Source organism: Neopelma chrysocephalum, unplaced genomic scaffold (genome assembly GCF_003984885.1).
Source record: "Neopelma chrysocephalum unplaced genomic scaffold, ASM398488v2 Primary Assembly neopelma1_22b, whole genome shotgun sequence".
Classification (NCBI taxonomy): Eukaryota; Metazoa; Chordata; class Aves; order Passeriformes; family Pipridae; genus Neopelma; species Neopelma chrysocephalum.
This window is the reverse complement of record NW_020897690.1, coordinates 25,747,515-25,769,886: the sequence shown is the minus strand read 5'-3', so window position 1 is coordinate 25,769,886 and position 22,372 is coordinate 25,747,515. Positions and strand designations below refer to the sequence as shown.

General features: G+C 34.0%; 1 protein-coding gene across 2 annotated transcripts in view; it reads left to right on the top strand.

The window, feature by feature from the left end:
• The window catches only part of CDH9 (cadherin 9), a 103,906-nt gene that overhangs the window by 38,565 nt on the left and 42,969 nt on the right, over nt 1–22,372 (top strand). For both annotated transcript variants that reach the window (XM_027681998.1, XM_027682006.1), the window contains exon 3: nt 15,423–15,717. In XM_027681998.1, the coding sequence (XP_027537799.1) occupies nt 15,423–15,717 (295 nt within the window). The remainder of the gene's footprint in view (nt 1–15,422; nt 15,718–22,372) is intronic.

Genomic DNA, 22,372 nt, shown 5'->3' with positions numbered 1-22,372 from the left:
TCATCCGTGGCATAAATGCATCTAAAAAACTACTGAGCTATTTTTAAAGCCAAAGCCAATGCAAAACTATTCAACAAAGGCAAAACGACAATAATTCTGCAATTCTTTTCCCTTTTTCCTCTCTCCCTCCATGCTTCTTTTTTGAAAAATTTATGCTCACCCAACCCCCAGTGTAGCAAAGGCTATTTGGAGTTTAGTTTATAGTTCATCACAATGCTTGTTTTTGGCTTAGTCACAGCTTCCCTTCCCTGGGTATCTCCTGAGTGTACTCAGAGCACAAGGGGGGTGGGACATGTAAACAGTAATGGAGGGGCCGTGCACAATGGAGGCCCCCCGTGGAGTTTGCTGGGATTGAGGGCGTTCACAAGCTAACCAAAAATAAGACTTGAACTAAAAGCACCTGATTTAAACACATAGTGAGCATGGAAAATGGAGTCCTCTTGTGTCTCCAGTGGTAATTTCCAGCTGCCATTTAAAATATAATTGTCATTTTAATAAAAACCGGCTTTTCTGAGCTTAAAAGACTCTCGTTCTTGTCAAGCTTCTCATGTGAAAAGGACTAAGAAGGTCTGCCTCTAAGACCTGGTTGGCTCAGGAACTTGGCTCTACGAGTAATTGTTATTCGTAGAATAGCCCTATCTTTTTACAACTTCATCGGCTGATATTTCTCAACTTTGCAGCTTTAAGCCTGGAAAGAGAAGATTAGACTTCTGGCAATCTGTAGACCTATCATTATCTGTTATCAGGCAATCATTTAGTGTGCATGAAAAGGTGAAAGGGTGAGGAAAATGTATTTCACAAGATATTATTCATTATCTTGTTTATTTATTCCATAGATTATATTAGGGGAGCAATTCTGAAGAGGGGAAGTGTTTTGACTATATTGTGGTTTACTGATCCCTGCCAGCCTGCTGATAAAAACTGCTCAAAACTCGTCAGAACAAAACAATATATGACTAAAAAGATCAATTTGACTGCATTGGAGGATGGTATGGTGCAATGTCTTGTCTGTCGGACATGTGTTTATGAATAGTCACCTTGATGACTAATAAGGAGGCTGTCAACAAGCAACTGCCAAGAAGAGCAAGTCTTTTCTTTCTGTATGTGCCTGATACATCAAATCCTGTCTATTGCAGGATTCATCACATGTTTCAGTCTTCTGAAAACTGAAAGAAAATGTTAGTCTAGTCCATGTAATTAGTCAATTTAGCACTATGCCAGGCATCAATCAAAAGAGGAACTTGTAATCTCTCATCAGTTACAGAAATACATAATTGTGGATATATCATTTCTGTATGTATTGCTGTAGCAGCACAAACACTCTGGGGTAACTTCTGCTCACTCCTACATAACTCTAAGGTCAAGGAACCGATGAAATCTCTCTTTTCTGTTTTGACACAGCAGAATTTAATAAAAATTATGAGAAAGCATTACAGCCTCCATGAACATTTTAAAAGTTACCAATTTATCCCTGTCTTGTTTAACATTTTAAGGAAGTATCCCCATTTCAGATGGACACCACTATACCATTTTTGTCAAATTGTGAGTATGAAGAAATGACAACCAGGCTGATAATATTAAATGAGTTCTTTAACTGAAGAGAAATTTCTATTATGTATTCTCCCTTTCCGTAGAAGGAGCTTAAGGAAAAATTCTCCCTTGTTTTAGTTGTAAAACTCTTAACAAAATCTCAAAGAGGTCTTTGGAATGGCTAATTCAGCTACAGGTGTAAATTTTTAGTCTAGATCTTCCCATAAAAATAATAATTGGTATAATGTTGAAAATAATTATTAAAAAATATTTGCTTTGTATAAATTTTGCATTTTTTTCCATCTGTAAAATGTAATTGCCAACACTTCTCTAATGACACTTTTCCTCTTAACATGTCTATGTATGAGGTGTTTCCACACAATATTACAAAAAAAGCTCTAGAATATTATAGAAACAGCCCTGAAATATTGGGTTGAACAATATACCAGTACACACTATGAAAAGGAGGAAAATACAGAACCAAATATTTAATATCTGCTTACTTGGTGAACAGTGCTTGAATGTTTGAATTTGTGATACAAATGACAGCTTTAACTTTGCCTATTGTATAACAATAACAAAGACAGAAATACTAGGTGGGATATTGTTATACTTCTAGTCAAGTATTCATAAAATGCATTTACCTAACTTAAAATTTGTGATTGTTGTCAACATATGTAGCTATTTTTGCCCCTTGAACTTTCAGTTGTTGCTACATATTTCTGGTTAAGAGTTGAAATAAATTAAGTTTCCAAATATTGAGAATAAATATGGTTCTTATAAAAAAGTTCTGGTTTACAATTTCTACGCAGCTTAAGTGGAATTAACACTAATATATCAAGTTGATAAAAATGTTGCAAGTACTGATGAAACTTTTAAAAATGGTGCTTTTCTGATAGTTCAGTCTTACAGGGATTGTGGAAGTAAACATATTTTTCTTTCTAATAAGCATTTGTGATGAATAAACACTGTCAAATACGAGGAGGTAACAGAGCATTAAATCTTCATATGTAACTGGGTCAGGTAGCTGACTGATAGGACCAAAGTAACAAATGAAAACCAAAATATTGAAAGTGTTTGCTTACCTTGTCTCACTGTAGCATTTGCATTTAAAATTGTAAGACTAAAGTTCCACAATAATTTAAAAAACGGAAAAAATACTGTAGGTTGTGTGTAAAACAAGTGACTGAAAGAAATAATCATGTATATTTACCTTTAATTTTAAACCTATATTATATATAAACAAGTGGTGTGGACAATAAAATGAATTTAAAGAGAAATTTGGCATGGGAGCAAGTATTTCTGTATATATTGTCACTGACGTAAATAGAAGCAGAGTTATGGCAAAAAAGCAAAATGAATTATTAAAATGGTTTTTTTTAACTATCTTTCTAAGTTCCACTGAACATTCAAATACACTAATCTCTGTAAAGGCTAGCAATTATGAAGTAGAAAAGGTAACAGTCTGATTCTCACCCATTCCATATGAAAAATGTAGAATCACATGCAGAAAGGCGTGAAGGGCAAAATGTGAATCTATAGCAGAAGGAATTCTTTAGTCCTTCAAAAGTATGGATAGAAACAGGAATCACTCATTCTGTTTTTATCTTTAATAGTGGTACTGCAGTTAATTTTCTTTGTACTTCAGGTGGCTAAATCTGGTCTAACTTCAAAATGTGTAAAAGAAAAAGAAATAACAAAAAAAACCCCAGAATTTAAAGTCATTCTGTGCTCCTAAAATACCATGAGAAAATGTGTGTGTGTATCTCTATATATAACACTGTTTTATCTTCAGGATAAAGAAAGGATTTATGTTGATCCCTTTGATGAGGATAAAAGAGAACGGGATAAGTAAAATGTTATAATAATGATGCTAGGATTATTTTTAATAATTTCCACTTGCATAAGTATCATTCAATAAAATATATCAAAGTATTTCCCATTAAATGAACAGTACCTATTGTGAGACAGGCAATTCCATATCTGTTCTTCTGAGGCGAAAACTGCAGAAAAATTGCTGAAACAGTGACTTGAGGTCAGAGAGTGAGTCAATGACAACAGTTAGATGCAGAACTGAATAGCCACTGTATAGCGACAAATTTAGCATAATGGCAAGGCTTATGTATTTGTAGAGGTCCAGACAAAAAAGGACAGTTCTCATCAAGAGTAAAAACTAGTTGGAAAAAAAAAAAGAGCACTTCTAATACCTTATTTTGAATATTAGCAAAATCTCAAGTTCTATCTTAAAACCTATCTCCAAATGATTAATAAGACCATGGTCAGTGCTTGACTCCAGACAAAGTTGTAGGATAATTAGTAAAACAATCAGGTTTTATTTTATGTGCTGTATGCTTTTCCAAAGTACAGAGCAATTCTTTAGACAAAAAAGGATTTCACCAAAGAATGAAGACTGTCAGCATTGAAGACTCCAGTTCCCCCTCAAAAATCTTTTTTTTCATAAATTTAATAGAAATTTAGCATCAATAGATTCAGATTTTTTTCTGGTCTAATTATGTGCAAAAGTTTTGACTATCCTTGCTGTTAAACTAACAATAATTTAACTATTTCCTTATGCTCCTCTTGCTGGGCTTCTTTTTCATTAATATTTGCATTATGAATTTAAAAAAAAAAAAACAAAAGCAAACCTCTTCAATAACTCCTGAATTTTTTAATGTCTCCATATTAATATCCCTTCATAGGATCAGCTTGCAGATTCAGCTATTAAATTAAACATTCTTTCGATGAAGTAACCTGTTCATCTACAGGGCTTTATGCTTGTTTTAGGGCCTTATGCTTTGATTTGTCTAGGCAACACTTCTCTTTCATGGAGTTTTTATCTGAAGCCTCAGGCAGCTTTATCCTGGCTCTCCTCTAAGCCAAAGTCTTCATAGTCTTCATGTTTATTCAGATGGGTACAATCAGCCTGTGGTTTATGCGGAACCCGAAGGCCATATCAGGCCCGCTCCAAATGGAGTTACACTTATCAGTTTCTGTTTTGCCACAAAAGTTATTAAGTAGTTTTGTTAACTATTCCAGCCACCATCTTGTCTTTGCCCCCATTACAGTTATGACCTTCCAAAGATGGTATTTTGAAACAAGATTTAAAAGGACCATACAAGTAAGCAATGAAAATTTCAGTAAATACAAAATCAGTGACAAATAAGAAAAAGAAAAAAAAAGTTATCCTAAATATTCCTTTCCTAACTACTGGTTTTCATCATGCTCTTCTTGAAAAAATAGCTTCACTTAGAAAGCTACATTATCACAAGACAGATTCGAGGCTTGCTGCTTATTAAGTCCTGTTCTGATTACAAACCTTTTTCTTTGATATACTTTCCTTTGAGAATCTGCTTCCCAGATTTTACCAAGAGTTGGGCATGTGCCTATGTGCCTTGGAGCAGGCATGGGGCAAGAGAATTGCACTCAGGCTGATGAAGGCATGACATGGATACCTCTACAGTGTGCTTTCACTGAGTACTCTTCAGCTGGCATGGCAGTTTACATTTGCAATACAGTCAGCAGGATAGAGAAACAGTATAATACTTTAATATGTCTGTGTGTTTCTTTTTTTTTTTGCTTGGTTAACTTTGCCAATAAATGAGCGGTAGCAGAGGACCTCAGTGATGCTTTAAGTCAAGCAATGACCTTACCTACCTTCTATCACTGTTCATTTGAAAATTCAGTTTTAGATAAACATTTAAGATATCTAAAGTGTCACCGCTTAACAACAGCATTCTGAAATGAATATTGAGGAATGAACAAATTTCTTTTTGTGAGGTGTGTACAGTGTCCACAAAATATTTAGTTTACCAGTTTACAAAACAGGATCATAGGAAAAATACATCATTTTTAAGTGAAGTTTTGTAACAGAGATCATTATGAATCAATAATTCAACATAATATTTTTTTAGGTTTTAAATGCATTCATGTAAATATGCAAATATGGTTTAGGGATAGTAAATAACTTTAAATATTTTTAATATTTCTGGAAACTACATATAGTTGAACAGCTTAGGAAAAATGCGTATTCTGGGATCTAATTCCTCTGAGACAGCAGGACAACAGTCTGGTTTTGTTTGTTTGGTGCTGTAAACCTAGAAGTCTATTTACATTTTTAAAGCCAAAAAAGACACTTATCATTTTGACTTACATCTCAACACCTTACCATTCCATTATACTGTATGAATTTCTAAAAATCATGCAGTTCTGATCTATAAATATTTGCCTGCATATATAGCTATATACATATATATATATATATATAAAATTGTGACTAGAAGTGGTAAACTATTATGTTATTGATGTGTCCTTCAGGTCATTGTGGATGACCTATTCCCTAGAAACAGTATGGCATTCAGGATACTCGGCCAATGCAGTACTTGTCCAAAGGTAGGGCAATGGGTAACCATACAAGTTCAAGGACATCAGATTCATAAAACAAAACAAAACATAACACAAAGCCACACACAGGTCTATTCTAATCTGAAAGTTCTAGATGCTGGGGCCAGGGAGGTAGAGACTGTAAAATAATTAAAAATTATAGTGACCATACTGAGTACTCTCTCAAACCAGTATCTCCTATTGCTTCTGGAATAAAGCACTTGGCTAGAAGAACCATTGATCTTCCCTATTAGAGTATTTCTAATAAGGTTATTGATGTAGACCTGAGCTCAGATCAATTAGTTTTGTAGAGGGTAAGGGATAATCCTTATCCATGTGACAAATTCATGTTGCTTCCATGGCCAGAGCTTTTATTCCTGTCTATCTCTGTGCACATCTTTTGGAACTACAGTGCATTTTGAGTGCCTCTAAAACAGCAAGAGATATTGCACACACAGACAGATTTCACTCAGTAGCTTCTAGTGAGAGAAATCCATGATAAAGATATCCTTTGTTATTGTGAAGCCTTTAAAATAATGATGGATTTAACAACTGTTACAGGGATTGATTAAAGTGACAGTGCTTGATGTTATGATGTGATAATTTCTGACCTGTGGACACAATTGATAACTACAGTCACTTCCTGTAAATCTGTATCTCATGTTACGGAACAGACAAATGACAGTGTATGGCAAACCATAAAAAAAAAACAACAAAAGTTTGCTCTTTTCATCAGGTTGAAAACCTGTGACCCAGCCATTGATTTCGAGAGTAGAGAGAGAAAAAATTTTATGTGCTCTGAAATCCAGTTCTTTGTACAGAAGTAAGAATGTAACCACTTTTGCAGATTTGGCTACAGCTTAGCATTTAGGGCAAAGGAGGTACAAAAGGTATGCAGGGAAAGGAGATGTTTGAGAATACAGCTCTCGTTTCCAGGAATTCCCCCTTAGGTATAAGGGCGAGGGATATATATGGAATTTCCCCATATTGTCTTTGTATCACCAGAACAAAAAGACTACTAAGAATTCCGCTGAATCCTTCCAGAATGGAAACCAGATTTACACTTACCTACTAAGTCAAAATCAGCACCTGCAGCTAATGTCGGCAATGTTTTTCACGATATCATTCTCCAGAGAATTCCTAACAATAGACAGCTGAATACAAGAACCAGATGCTGGAAAACAGAAGATAAGAAAAGTAAATGTCATTTGCCTTGTTTAATATACAGTCACTTAGGTTACCATCACACACAGAGTTTGGCTGTTTAATTAAGAAGTTTGTGCTGATGTCACCAATTAAGTCAGGTAAATACATTGCCATTTAGCATATACATAAAACTTTTGATTAAACACATATAAATAGAAAATTCAAGCAATGCTTATACTGCTACTTCAATCTACACTGAAGAACTACCGCAGCTATTAAGACAACCTCAGAGCTTTTAATTAGTTAAAATGCTAATGAAGGAGAATATTGGCTGAGCTGCTGTTGATGATGTGTCCTACCTGCTGTGAATCTCACAAAAGTCTGAAATCATAGAGTAGGGGCACTGGTCAATATTCTACCTGTCACTAGCCCTCAATGAGAGCTTTTATGGCTGGGATGCTACAAGCTCTTATTTCAAGTACACCACTTTCATTTTTTGATAAGAATGAATCTATTTTATTTTAGGTAATATTCATCCATCCTTTTTCACAAATACTGTCTCTTTCCCACCTCTATATAAATAACCTTTTTTACTTGGAGTAAGCTTAGAGCAATAATTACAGTCAAGTTTCCTGGGGTCAAATCAATTTATGGTTTAATACATATTAGGAGGACTTGGATAACTCAATTTCTTTGTGTTCCACAGCCTCAGAATAAATAGCATAGTATAATCACCATATATGAATAGAAATTTGATGTAAATAGACACATGACTTTCTAGAAGAAACATACGCATGTTTTCCAGTACTTAGTATGTTTCTTCCCTCAGACCAGGAGCTTTAGCTAAAAACTGTGATTAAAAGATGTTTGAGGAATCCTAAAAATTAAGAAATTTTCTTTATTTTCCACTAGTTTCATAAAGGGTCACTTTGGACACTTATGAATAGTTTATGCTTCCCTGTTCCTTCCCATTGCTTACTATTTATGCTTATTGCTTTCAAATTTAAAAAGATATAAGCATACTTGAAAGGATCATACTAAATCTGACAGTTCGTGACACTTTCTTAGGTTCAGAGTTCAAGCCATGTACAGTCTATTATTGTTTCTCTATCCATTTTCCAGAGTCAGTAGGTCTGGATATATTACAGCCAAAACTCAACATTTTATAGTTGTCAAGTTATTAATGTAATGCTTCATTATGTTAATTTCATGAAAAATATTTTCAAATTGAAGTTATATATGGCTTGAAACCTTTGCCTTAAGCTATAAAGAAAGCAATGCTATGAAAGATAAACTCAAGGAAAAGACTTCATAGCCAAGGTTAAGTTATGACTGCCCATGACATGTGGGATGGAACTAAATGATCTTCAAGGTCCCTTACAATCTGTGATTCTATGTGAAAGCACCTTAGCTGCACCAGGAACTAAGAGACTAAATATACAGTGGTTTTGTGGTGGAGGAGGAATATTTTCCATCTGGAGCATAAATTCCACATGAAATAAAAAAAGAGCAGAGATATGTTTGGACAGCTGAATTATGGCTTATCAAAATTTTAAATAGAAATACATTTGGTATAATAAGACACTACCAATGTAACTCTGTTCAATTTTCATTTTCACAGGGAGGAAAAATCTATGTCCTTTATAGCTTTCAGTTTTCTTCTGCTGACTTGTGATAATATCAAAGCAAAATAACTAGCACTGTTTACACTTCATATTTTATTGTTATTCCTCCCGAAACTGGAAGAAAACAACCCCAGCAAGTAAACCCTAGCATACTCCTTTAAGAATGGCCTTTGAATTATACATACTGAAATAAAACCCTATTCTAGCCAAAATTAGTGAACAACATGCAATAGGCTATGCTCCAAACATCTGGAATCCATGTACAGGTATTCACAAACTCACCATTAATATTTTCAAAGTTTCATGTAAATACAAATACAATATAAATTTACTGGTGGAAGTGGAAAGAAATAACAGAAAAGACTGCTGTAGAGCAGATTCCTTAGAGACTGCATCACACAGATGTAATACAAAAGAAGAATTAATCCCATTAAATTATCATAGCAAATTACAGAAATTATGAAAATACATTCACACTTCTACAGGATGTAGTTAACAAACACTGTGAGGACATTAAAATTGTCTAATGCAATTTGTAGGACTTTTGCTCAAAGAACTTTTTACTTCTACTTATACACAACACTAAATAGCAAGTAAGGATGAACACCCAAGCACAGTATTGCACAATATACAATGCAATGTCTTTGACAGTGAATATAGGAAGAAAGGTAACACACTGTAAGTGTATCTAACTTGTGGTATCCAGAACTGCTTCTCCTTTCCAAGAAAAGACCCAGTTTTGCATCTTCTTGTTCCTCCCTGTCACGGTCTGAGAAGAGCAAATAAAAATAGCTAAGACAGATAGGAACCTCCAATTACTCTTTTGTGTGACTAGGATACTACAGTGTTTGGAGTTTCAAATGTTTGGGCCTGGGACTGGGTATACTCAAGAATTCACTTGTCCTCCAGATCATATTTCAATCACCTGCCTGTCTATTTGGTAAATTTTTGACACATCTGAAAAAAAAACATGCAATACTTCTGACTTTAAAGCTCTGTATTTGCACCATTTGGCCCTTCAAGGTGCATCCGCATTCTGTGATTGCTGCTCAGTGCAATCCTGATTCTTTGACATACCCTTGGAGAGGTTGACTTGTGTTCTGGTAGTAGTTTCACCACAACAATGTGAAAATAAGTATGGTCTTCATCTCCCACTAAAATATGCAGATATACCAATTTAGTGCCACTAAAAAGAGTTTACTTGACTACAACAACCCCCCAGCATATCTTCTTCACTTTAAAAGTAAGGAAAGAAAATTTTTCACACTTACTAGAAGGTATCTACAGGAAAATAGAACATGGGATATCAGGATTCCTCTGCTGGAGACAACTGTGTGGTTGGAGGCAGTGAAGGTAAGAGATCTGAAGTAATAAACTTTTTTCTGTACCATGATACAGAGACGCGATGTAAACCACCTAAGTTGAAAGCATTAGTAGAGTGTGTACCACAACATAAACATGAGTGTACCCTCTCCTGATGTGTTTATGTCTTTACCTTCCCCTCGCTCCTCTCTACAAGAGAGATTATACCTCTTTTCTGAATTCAGGCAGCAAATAAATGTTTTCACTGTATTTATTCATAACAATCTTGCTAGTGATAAGTAGCTCTTTTTGCTCTTTTTTCCCCTTTTCCTCAGCAACAATAGTTGTATAGAAATAAACTGCAAATAAAACGAAAGTTAAATGATGTCAGGCAATTTCTTGCTTCTAAATGCAGAAAAAGCATTCATATCACTATATAATTTGGTAACTATGTCCATTGATTCTCCCCTCTTCCATTGATTATATGTCTACCTAACTTGAAAAGACTTATTATTTATTAGAAAGAGCTGAGAAAGATCAGCTGTAGAGTTTACAGGAATTTAAATTTAAAATTGAATTGATAAGAAACAGTCAAGTACTCTTAAAAATTGACCTTTAAGAAACTCTTTTCTAAGTCAACATTTTTTTCTTTTTCCTTTATATTTTGTTTTGCCATTCCATACTAATTCCTGAACTTGATAATTTATGAGCTATATTTTTGCTCTAAAGAATAATGATATCTTCTTTATGGTGTATAATAATAAGAGTTTTGAGAGAAATCATGAATTAGACTCAGACAGAATGCATAGTAAAGTGAAATACTTCCTGAAACCAAGAAGTTATGTGCTATAACCACCTTTTGTTGACAAATATTGAGTACTGCATAAGGGTGAAGTGTAAGCTAAAGGAAAAAGGTATTTGATTTCGGGAAAATAGCATTATGCTACAGAACTCTGAGATAATCTGCTGCTTGTTTACTGATTTATTTATTGGAAATTACAGTAACAGTGACCCAAGTAAATTTATGTTAAGATTTTTGAGAACATCAAGACTTCAATTATCACATCACACAAAAATTCAGTTTTGCAAAACTGAATAGACAGGCTAATTTGAGATGAACATTTTTCCTATGTAAATAAATAAAGAAAGATTGAGAGAGCATTTATAAGTATGCCCATATTTATCAGACATACATTGTTACAGAAATAGCTAATCATCACTCCCATAAACATTACCAATGTCTTTATCTCTGATAATCCACAGGAAACGTTGCATTGAGAACTGTTTAGCCAGCCACACAGAAGACTATAGAAAGAGAAATATGTGAAAAATAATAAAGAAATCCAGATATTCAGCAGTGCATCTGGGTTATGTCTTCATTCCAGCATGTTTCAAATTAATTCATGGGGATGGTATTCATTATCAGACTGGTGACTATGTGTGCTGGTTTAAAAGTTAACCAGCAAGGGAAAATGAACTCAATTCAAAGAGAGATTTATAAGTCAGAATAACAATTTATTAAAATAATGCAATAAGTACAATTATACAGACAGACAATTGGTTTTAACCCACAAAACCCAAATGTATAAACCAGCACCCTAGGGTATGAACAAGAGTGGTGTACCTTGGCCCACCCCCGAGTCCAAAGCAAAGGGAGAGGGAATAAACCTGCTGGTGGGAGAGCTGCTGCAGTCTGGTCAGAAGTGGTGATTGCAGTCCAGTTGAGGGTAGTGGTCTCAGCCTGGTTGGGAGCAGCGGTGGTCTGCTGTCTTCCTCTGGGTCCCATGAGAGAGAGCCCCAAGGCTCTGAAACTCCCAGTTATATACTCTCCAGTTCAGGCGGGAGTGCTCAGTCCCTCCCTCAGAGTAGGGAAGTCCATAAAAGGGCATGTGGATGCTCAGTCCCTCTTATCAGAGCGGGGAATTCCATAAAAGGGTACAGGAACATCTTCCCACCTTGCAGGCTTCTACTGACAGCAGTTTTTGGGAAATGGCATGGAGGCTATAGAATACACAGTTTTGGGTTACACCCATCCAGGGATGAATTGGTCCCAGCCGTTCTAACCAGGACACTATGTACTCAATGTATTTATAATATCTGATCCAATATATTACCCACTTTTGTTTGAGTTTGTTTGGCTTTTTCTTTGTCAGTTTGATTTGAGGTATTTTTGTGGTTTTGGTTTTTTTCTTTATCATTTGTTAAAGTGTTTCATGCTTTCTCTGACCTGCAGAATGAACAATTTATGATATGAGAAAGGAAATATTTAACAAGTTCATTTTTCCACCCATGTAGGGTTTTTGCTTGCTAACCTACCCCACTCCAAACAGAGAAAAAAAAGGTCATGTTGAGTAAACCAAACCAGAATATTTCAACTTTCTGTGATCTTTCTAATAGTAAATTGGAAATAAGAGGTGGAACTCTTCACTCTTAGGAAATCACTATCTATTCACAATTTTATCATGCTTAAAAATTCTGTTTATCATTTCATAGGAACATGAGATGAGTAGGAAGCTTAAAATACACATCACAGTTTGAACTAGCTGACATCTTTGTAGTTAGTTTGAAAAGACAGATAAAATAAATTAACCTAATCTCCATGAGTCTATGAAAAGCTGGGTAAAGGAATGCCACTGGACAGATGTGATTTCTTTGTCAGAACCACTTGTTAGGACAGAAAAGATCACTGCTCCCATTACTTGTTTATCGTTGTCCCTTTCAACATGTTGTTGACCCTGGAATAGAAGCAGAGTTGCTCATCTGAGCAGTCAAAATGAGATTGGCAAGCTAACAGTATTTACATTCACAGCCTAATACTCATCTGCATCTGTATTCTTTTACTATATAGGACCTCTTTTTAACAGATGACCAGGTCTGTGCTAACTGCAAGTTAAGTTATGTTCTCTGAAAGATTCCTTAGGCAGCAGAACTGCCTGGGAAAAACATTTAGAAGGTTTTCAAAAATGAAATACATTACTACCACACTTTACCATATTAAAATATAATTTCAGATATAATTTCCAATAAAATGGAAATTATGTAATTATTATTTCTCATAAAATTCCATGTATACTGTGTGTACCTATTTAAATAAAGGATTTAGCTTTCTGTTCTAAATCAAGACAAATTTAAAAATCTCATTCTACTTCCTACCACATTCTTTTATTTTTCAGTTCAGAACTGTGCAATATTTTCCTTCAGTAATGAATGTACAACTACTTAACTTTTGAGAACTTATATAATGTAAGCATGTACATGACTAATGTTAGTGCTATAAACAGTTTAATAAATTGCTGATTAGTCAGTGATGACTCATAGTGTGAAAATCAAGAAGTGCTTCCTTATATTAAGTGTTGAGAAAGGATGTTATTTTCTCAGAGGCTCCAACTTCCCTAAACCTTATGTTAAATTATTTCACTTCTTCTTACCCATGGGATTGATCCCTCATGGTGTCCCTAGGCACAGTTCCTACTCTGGCTGAACCCCTGGTTGGCTGGCTGAGCATGTTAAGGAGGCACATAAAAACAAAGGCATTGTAACAAATAATTGGACATTTTAAGGACTCAAAAAAAGCTGATTTGTCTTCATGAGAAAGCTGAGTTCAGGTGGTAGTCATCAGTCCTAAAGATCTGATTCTTATTTGCACATTTTAAAAATCTTCTAACTCAAGGAAAAGATAAAACCATGTTTAGGTCACAAGGTGAGGAATATCTCAACAAGAAGGAATGTGCACTGCTTGTGAGGAACAGGAAATTGTCTCCTGTGTGACACAAGACAAAATCGTCTGACTGAAAGAAATATGCCATATTTTGTATTTGACGACTACCCTTTTTTGCTAAATCAAATATGAATATAAGAATCAAATATTTTTCATGAACTTTGATTTAACTGATTTCTTAATGCTCTGTATTCTGTGTCAAGATTCCCACAAAGTATTGAAGTTTATTTTCTCTATATTGCCTGTAGAGCTGCAAGTTGATAGGAACATCTTTTTTTGAGTGCTAAAGGCGTGTTGTATACAACTGTTTCAACCCACTGTTTGCAATCCTTAAAAATTTTCACAGCTATTTATTACATATATACTCTGATTATACTAAGTACTAAAACTGGATGGTCATCCCATCCAGTCTTACCTCTGGAAGCCCAAAACAATAACCAGATAATATTTGGTGACTAGTGTTACACTACATTGTTAAAATAAAGGAAAAAATTAAAGTGAAGAATTTGAAAAAAATCCATTGCAATCATCCTTCAGATAGGTAGAGTAATAAGAAATTTGCAATGGCTCATGAGGCAAACACTGGCAGGAAGGCAGAAACAAAGCAAAATGTGGCAAAAATAACACTGCTTTAGTGACTATTTAGAGTAATACCTTTACTGATACTGTATTTTCTGATACTGATAACTGATATTTTCTCAGGTTGATAATATACTACATTTTTCTACTCATAGAAGTGAAAAAATGGCGGGATAACGCTCTGTCCACATTTGATAAACACTGATCTGTGACCTGATGTGCCTATAAGCATATATCTAAGGAAAACATCCTGCAGAAGCTCATAAAAAGGGACTGTGTGTCCCTGCAAATGAAATTAGAAGAATAGACTTCTGAAGAAGAGCATTATGTGAGAATTTCTAGTGCCTGTGACAGCTTCAGTGGCTTGGTTTGTCTTTGGTTTTAGACACTTTTTCATAGTGGTGCTATATGGAAAAATAACCAGTGCCTGCAAGTTCACAGTGACAGTGTTTTGAACCCTTAACAAGAGATGGAGTAGGAAAAGGACCGTTAAACCCCTCTTTATCCTTTGAAAATTTACCTCCTAGTGTTCTTGAAAATTATTTCTCCTGTGTGGGGAGGACTAGAAGGAAAAAAGTAATTAACTGAGGTAAGATGTTCCTAAAGGAAAAAAAAATGAAAGGAAGACAACTAGAAACATAAATTACTTAAATTAGAACAGTTATAGGTGATTTGTGGAAGTTCAGAAGCTCTAATCCTTAAAACCCATTTCTTCTATGTTGTTTCAAGTTAACTGGTTGCCTTATCAGCAACCAGTAAATGGCAAGGCAAGGATTATTTACCTGGGAGTTCTACACCCCCTGTAATCTTCAAAAAGGTGAGTTCTGGTCATTTCTGGTCAGACTGTTCAAAGAAATATATTTTTTTGTTTTAAGTTGGTAATTTTAAATACTATTCCAATATATTCCAATTAAACACTATTCCAACACATCCTCCTGTGTCCTTATGAGTTTGATAAGAGCTACTTTTTGTGTATGACTGAGTCTAAAATTTTCAATTTTTCCAACAGTGAAACAGAAGATAACCACTACTGACCCCAATTATAGTCAAGATTGTACAGACTTATTCATATATCCTGAATTATTTGGTCTGTAATAACAATACATATATTTATAGAATTCTTCTTTTCTACCTCTCTGAAGCTACACACTGACCAAGATAAAGGAGATGGAAATTTAAAATACATATTAACAGGAGATGGGGCTGGCAGTCTGTTCATTATAGATGAAAATACAGGAGATATTCATGCTGCAAAGAAATTGGACAGAGAAGAAAAGTCCCTGTATGTGCTACGTGCCAAGGCTATAGACAGAAAAACTGGAAGACAAGTGGAGCCAGAGTCTGAATTTATCATTAAAATCCATGATATCAATGACAATGAACCAAAATTCACCAAGGACATGTACACCGCGAGTATTCCGGAGATGTCTGGAGTCGGTAGGTAAAAACTTATCCTTATGTAAAATACAAATACGTTTGAGCCGATTTGGAACTTATAAGTAATTTTATTTGAGACACTTACTCCTAGCTTCTCTGAATATCCATGGAACAATTTCTGTTGCCAGTAACGTATCATAAATGATTGGTTTCTGCTTTTATTCATTTGTTTCATCTTCATCCACTTTTTAATCCTATTTCCATGCTATAAGGTACTCTTTGCTCTTTTAAGACCAGGAGAATCATGAGGGAAATGTAGCATATACCGTTGTCTTATCAGTTACTACATAGTTTTGTTGCAGCTGAGAATATCACTTACATAAAATGTATCATCTTTGTATTTTGAAGTATAAGCTTTGAAAAACTTCTGTACCTTTAGACACAAACAAATTTAAACATGTAAGTATGTAAATCAATTAATATATCAAAATGATGCAAAATACATTCCTACTAATGTATTTTTTTAATTATTTTTTCTCTTTGGTATCAGTATTGATTGTTGTGGTGGTGGTGGTGTTTGTTTTTTTTTAATATGGACTTGTCTTTTTGGTCATGACTTTTTTGATACCATATGAACTCTGTTCCCAGAGAACAAACTGGTTTTGTCTCAAAAATATTTGTCTTCATAGGTAAAAACTTACAGTTATTTATAACTGCTGCACTGAAAAATAAAAATGTGGAGTTACATTAGAAGTTCCATGAGAAATATATTATAAAAGGAAAATAATTATCTGAGTTTTGTCTAAATATAAAAAGTGATAGACAATATTCACCAGCACATTCATCAGAAGTTGTCATGATTGTCTAAGTGCTCCACTCTCTTGCAGCTGAGACAGTCTCTTTGAAAAGATGAGTAAGCATAAAATACATAGGCTAAGGGAAACAATTACAGATAAATTCTCAAGAGTTATTTATTTGTGATGAGTTATTGTAATGGTTTGCAAAATCAGTCCAGGATGATGGCATTGCTAAGAGAGACAATAAAATACCCATTGACTCTCGTGATTAATATGCATATTTGCAAAATAATTTCCAGAAGCTAATAATTATCTCTGAGAGTAGTAGAAGTAAAACAGAACAGGAATTTATTGTATAATTGTGAGGCTATAAAATATTATTTTATAAAAATAAAATATTGTATATTTAGAAAATATTTTATAATAATAAAATATTATTTTATAATAATGAGAAGGGAACACCTACACTACTATGTGTAATGAGAAGAGTCCAAGTATGCTTCTTTTAAAGATACATAGAAAATAGAGAAATTCTTTCCATTCAGAGTTTTCTCTGCTGATAATCACTGAAAGAAAAATTTTGTCAGTACACCTGTCATATGTAATTTGAAATATATTTTTAAGGAAGGAACTCTCTGGGAAGAGATTGGACAGAAAATACGATGGCTATGTTTAACCTTATCACTTAGTTTGAGTTCATTGGAGTAAATGGAGACACATGAATAAAAGAGAACCAAATAAAATCCAGTGCTTTGGCACTGCCTGAGAAATATAAAGTCTATGAAATGTCTATATTTGATGAGGCGGATGACAGTATATGTACTTTAAGTTGAGAAAGTGTCCACAAAAGACCCAAGTAAAGGTGAGTTATACTGTGAAGAAGAGTTTATATCCTTTTCCTTGGGAAAAAGGATATAAACAATAAAAAATGTCTTTTGGTTTCCAATATGAAAGCAAAAATACAGATTGAGTTACTCTTTCCTTGACATTTCCATTTAGGGATATAAAAAGTACACTGGAATGGAAAGTCTTAGCGTGTGAATTTGAATGAGTAAAAGTAGTTTTATAATTTATTTAAATGGAAGAGAATAAGAACCAAAATCCAGACCAGTCCATTCTAGAAACAGACATTCTATGTTGCTGAAGTCAGTCATAAGAATGCTAATTCAAGAGTCAGGATGTACATACAAGTAAATAAGGATTATGCACATATATATGCCTTCTTGGAGTCTCTTTATTCTGTTCTTCCAGATAAGGAAGTGAATGCTATAACTGGAGAAAGCAACTTAAATAGAAGCCTAAAATCTAGTTTTTTAAGGCGGACAGGCCAAACTTTTATTTTGTTCTGTACTGTAGAATTTAAAATTGAATTTGACGTTGTAGACACGTTCCTGAGAGCATTGTCCAAACACTTCTTGAACTCTGTCAGGCTTGGTACTGTGACCACTTCACTGGGAAGCCTGTTCCAGTGCCCAGTCATCCTTTAGGTGAAGAAATTTTTCCTAATATCCAACCTAAACCTCCCCTGGCACAATTTCAGGCCATTCCTTCAGGTCCTGCGAGAAGAGATCAGTGTCTGCCCCTCCTCTTCCCCTCATAGGGAAGTTGAAGACTACGATGAGGTCTCCTCTCAATCTCCTGTCTTCCAGGCTGAACAGATCAAGTGACCTCAGCCACTCCTCATATGACTTCCACTCAAAGCCCTTCACCATCTTCGTAACCCTCCTTTCTATGCTTTGGACACCTCTCTAATGGTGTCCAAAGATGCTAATTTCTTTCTAATTTCTTTCTTATATTTGACACACAAAACTGCACACTACTTGAGATGAGGCTGCAGAGTACAGCAGGACAATCACCTCCTTTGACTGGCTGGCAGTACTGTGCTTGATGCACCCTAGGACACAGTTGGCTCTCCTGCCAAGTCATGAAGTAAGAACAAAGTGAAAAATTATTGATTTAGCAATGCATATTAGGCCTGTTGCTGCTGTGAAAGTAAGTGCAACTGAAAGAAAAGAACAGAAAATACAGTGAAAGATGAAAGAAAAGCAAAAGAAAGAGAGAAAGAAAGAAAGAGAAAGAAAAAGAAAGAAAGAGAAAGAAAGAAAGAGAAAGAAATTACTACATATGTGTAATACATATTTTAAGAAATAGATATGATAAACAAATCAAAAATCTGTGGGAAAATCCCAGTTTATTCCAATTCTTTACCTATTCCCAATTTTCTGTCTCAAAATACAATTTTTTTCTTGACTATTATATTTATTATGTTTGCCAAGTCCAACAAATATGACAGCAGATATTTATGAAAGCTCAGAAAAATGTCACTAAGATTGATAAATTGAAGAGGAATCATCACTAGCAATGTTTCCAGCTGCGTGTATATCTGTTATTCAAATTACATATCATACTATGTACTTCTCAGTGTGTTACTGACTGTTTCTTGGAATAAGTATGTCTAGAGCACACAAGGGAAAATGGTAAGTCAACACCTCTGACAAAATGTGTGATTTTCAGTACCAATGAGCAAATCTCAGTCATGTTTAACTAGTTTGGTTGTAAGAAGAGTGAAAGCATAACATGGATTTTCAGCAGAACCTATTCAAGCCTGGGGAAAATACGAATGCTTATTTGCTCACTAGTTTGTGCAGCCATCAAGCTATAAATAAATTAGCCTTGCTATGCCTAAATGGGATCCAGTCCACCATTTACCTAAAATGATGTGTAGCAAATTTAGTAGTGGAAACAGTCAAAGCCACTGAACTGGGCTGACTGCAGTGGCATTTCAGATAAATGTTATGGAAATGATCACATTAAGTGTTCACAGTGATATTAACTTAAAAAGTTAAGTGAGAAAGTTAGTTTAAAAGATTCTAAAACTCAATCATATGGAATTCTCATTAAAAACATCTACTGTACTGAAGAACTGGAGGGTAATAACTTCTATAAATATATTTTCGAAGAATACTGAGTTGACTGAAAGAATCCTGAGATTTATGTCAGACTTTGTAAATTAATTCAATAAAAAATAATTCCAAGAACGGAGAAAAAAAGTCAAGAAAGACCCATAAAGGTTAATCAAAACATAATTTAGAAAGTAAATTTACAAAAGACATTCACATTTTAAAGTGATGGAATACTAAAGTTGTAAAGTACAATCTTGATCGCAATGAAGAACAGGTGGATTTGAAGCATGATCTATTCTGATTTGCCTATCAAAAAACCTGAAAACTTCAGAGAAGCTAAATACATATTTTGCATCATGAGAATAATCTTTTCATTTCCTCTTCATGTAGAAGGAAAAGTACAGCCTTGATCACTCTTAAAATCTACTAATTTCATCTTCAAGGCTTACATGAGTGTAAGTTATGATCCAAGTATTTTTCCAAGTGCAACGTGATTGCTAAAAAAAGCCAAAATAAAATAAAAATTAACGTCACGCTTCATGTTGAAAAACACTTATTAAGAAATTTTTAAAAAGGGAGGTTAGCAATGCAGTGTCCTGTAGAATTCAATCCCTTTTGGCACCAGGGTCAATATTACATCCTCTGTACCTTCTTTGTTAATTTTTATCTCCTTTAACATGTAGCTGATGAGTACTTCACAACATATTTTTAATCTTTGCGTTGATCTTATTAAGAGAAGGGACAATGCCTAATTTAACTTAGCAGTCATTTCTTGAGATTTAACTGCTTCTTTCTAGATTTTATGGATCTAACCAAAGACATCTAACATAGTTCAGGATTTCTAAATGACAAGATTTGTATAAGTATAGAGGAGCTTATTTTAAATGGTTAAATTTAGAACCTATAACTTTTTCATTATACTACTTTTTTTGAAAATAGAATACAAGAGGTTTTCATTAGCTGATCAATGAGGTTTGATGCAAGAATGTTATATATGAAATATAAATATGGCCATTTTTATCTCAGGCATACAAGATTATAGCATGATTAAACAGGTCTTGTATTTAACAGCTACTCTAAATAATATATAAATATATATATAAAAGACATATACATGAAGAAAAAGATAGATGAAATTGCAGTAAAACACACAGGGTAAAATGTATTAACATTACCATTTTTATTACTGTGCTATTGTGTGTGAGCACAGTAGTATATATAGAAACAACAATTATACAATTATTCTCTTAGAAGTTCCATTATCATTGTTCACTTTTTCTATAGTATCTCTTGGGAATCTATAATCATCACAACTACTACTGCATTTAAGTAAGACTACACTCCATTCTGATATTATTTTTAGTTACATCATGTTTTCAGCATCATGTAATCATAAACATATTTTTCAAGAACAGTTTGTTACTTTGTATAGGAAGATCTTATAAGAACAAGTAGGCTTTCCAGTAAAAAAAAAAAAAAAGAAAGAAACTGAGCCAAATGCAGTCATCATCACATTTTCTATTTTTGAATTTGCTTATGTCAGTAACCATTAATCTATAGATGTGTATAAACAACTAAAGGGAGGCAGCTCTCATCTTTCATGTTTCAGCAGGAAATAATTATATTTTCTCCTCTGCATATTTTCCCTGGTTTCAGATGTTTATAAAAAGAAACTATGAATGACTGTCTTGACTTTGACACAAGCTTATGAAAACTACTTTGCTAACTTGCAAAATTTCAAAATGCTAATTGTTAATCTGCAATCTATTTCAAAATTAATTATTGAGTTAGCTTTAAGATAAAGACATATTTCAAATAAATATTTTATTCAAAAAGTTCATATTCTACATTCTGCCACTAAAATATAAAATTAGAATTCCTTTTATTCAAAATAGTCATGACAGCATAAATCCAGTAGCTAGAATATTTCCTATATTTGTTTTTGTGTTTGCCACTAGAATAGAGAATTTAAGAACCTCTAAAGCTGTTAGAATCTGCATACGGTTAACTTTTTATAAGCAGATTTTTTGTCCTAATTTATGTTCTTTATTATTTTCTTACAAGAAAAAAAAACCCTTCAAAAAATAAAAATAAAAATATAAAGTAAGAGTTCAATGCCCAGTAACACTTTCTTAAACCATTAAGGTGAAAAAGTCAAAAACCTCTTTTTGTTAAATAGCTAAAAATATACATCTTTCCAAGATGTTTTCCAAGAACTTTGGAGTATTTGATTTTTTTTTGTTTTTCAATTTTGGGCATGCATTCTGTTAAGGACATGTATAGAATTTTTATTTACAACAGGCTTTCACTACATTTTTATTAGGAAAATGTATAGAAGGATTTTACATTTGGCATGAGGCAGAACTCTTTCATAGTAGTATCACAGGGTACTCTAAGACTTCAGATGTCCAGGGAATAAAAGAAAACCATTGGAACACCAAAGGAATCTTGTTTAGATCACGAGTATTTTTGCTTTAAATTATTCTATCATTTGTCCATACATTTGTCTATGTATATAATACAGATAGCATTTTCTTAGCAAAAAGGATATCTACTCAACAAGCAACTTATTGCATCTCTGATACTTTAAAGAGGTTATTTTGAATTTGTACAGCTCTGCTGACTTCAAGCTGGATGTTACATAAATGATAGGATGTCCCTGCACAGTCTTCATTTCATAATCAATGTATATACTCTCTGTAATATTCAAATATCCATTTACAACTGCTATTATTTTTGTTACCGACTGAAGGTAAAATAAGCACCTAAAATATAATGTATGCAATCACATAAAAAACTAATATGTATATATTGTGTATATCATAGAATCATAGAATGGTTTGGGTTGGAAGGGACCATAAAGATCACCTAGCTCCCCTCTCCCTGCCATGGGCAGGGGCACCTTCCACTAGAGCAGGTTGCTCAGAGCTCCAGCCAGCCAGGTCTTGAATGCTCACAGGGACTGATCCAACTTCTCTGGTCAACTTGTTCCAGGTCCTCACCACCCTCACAGTA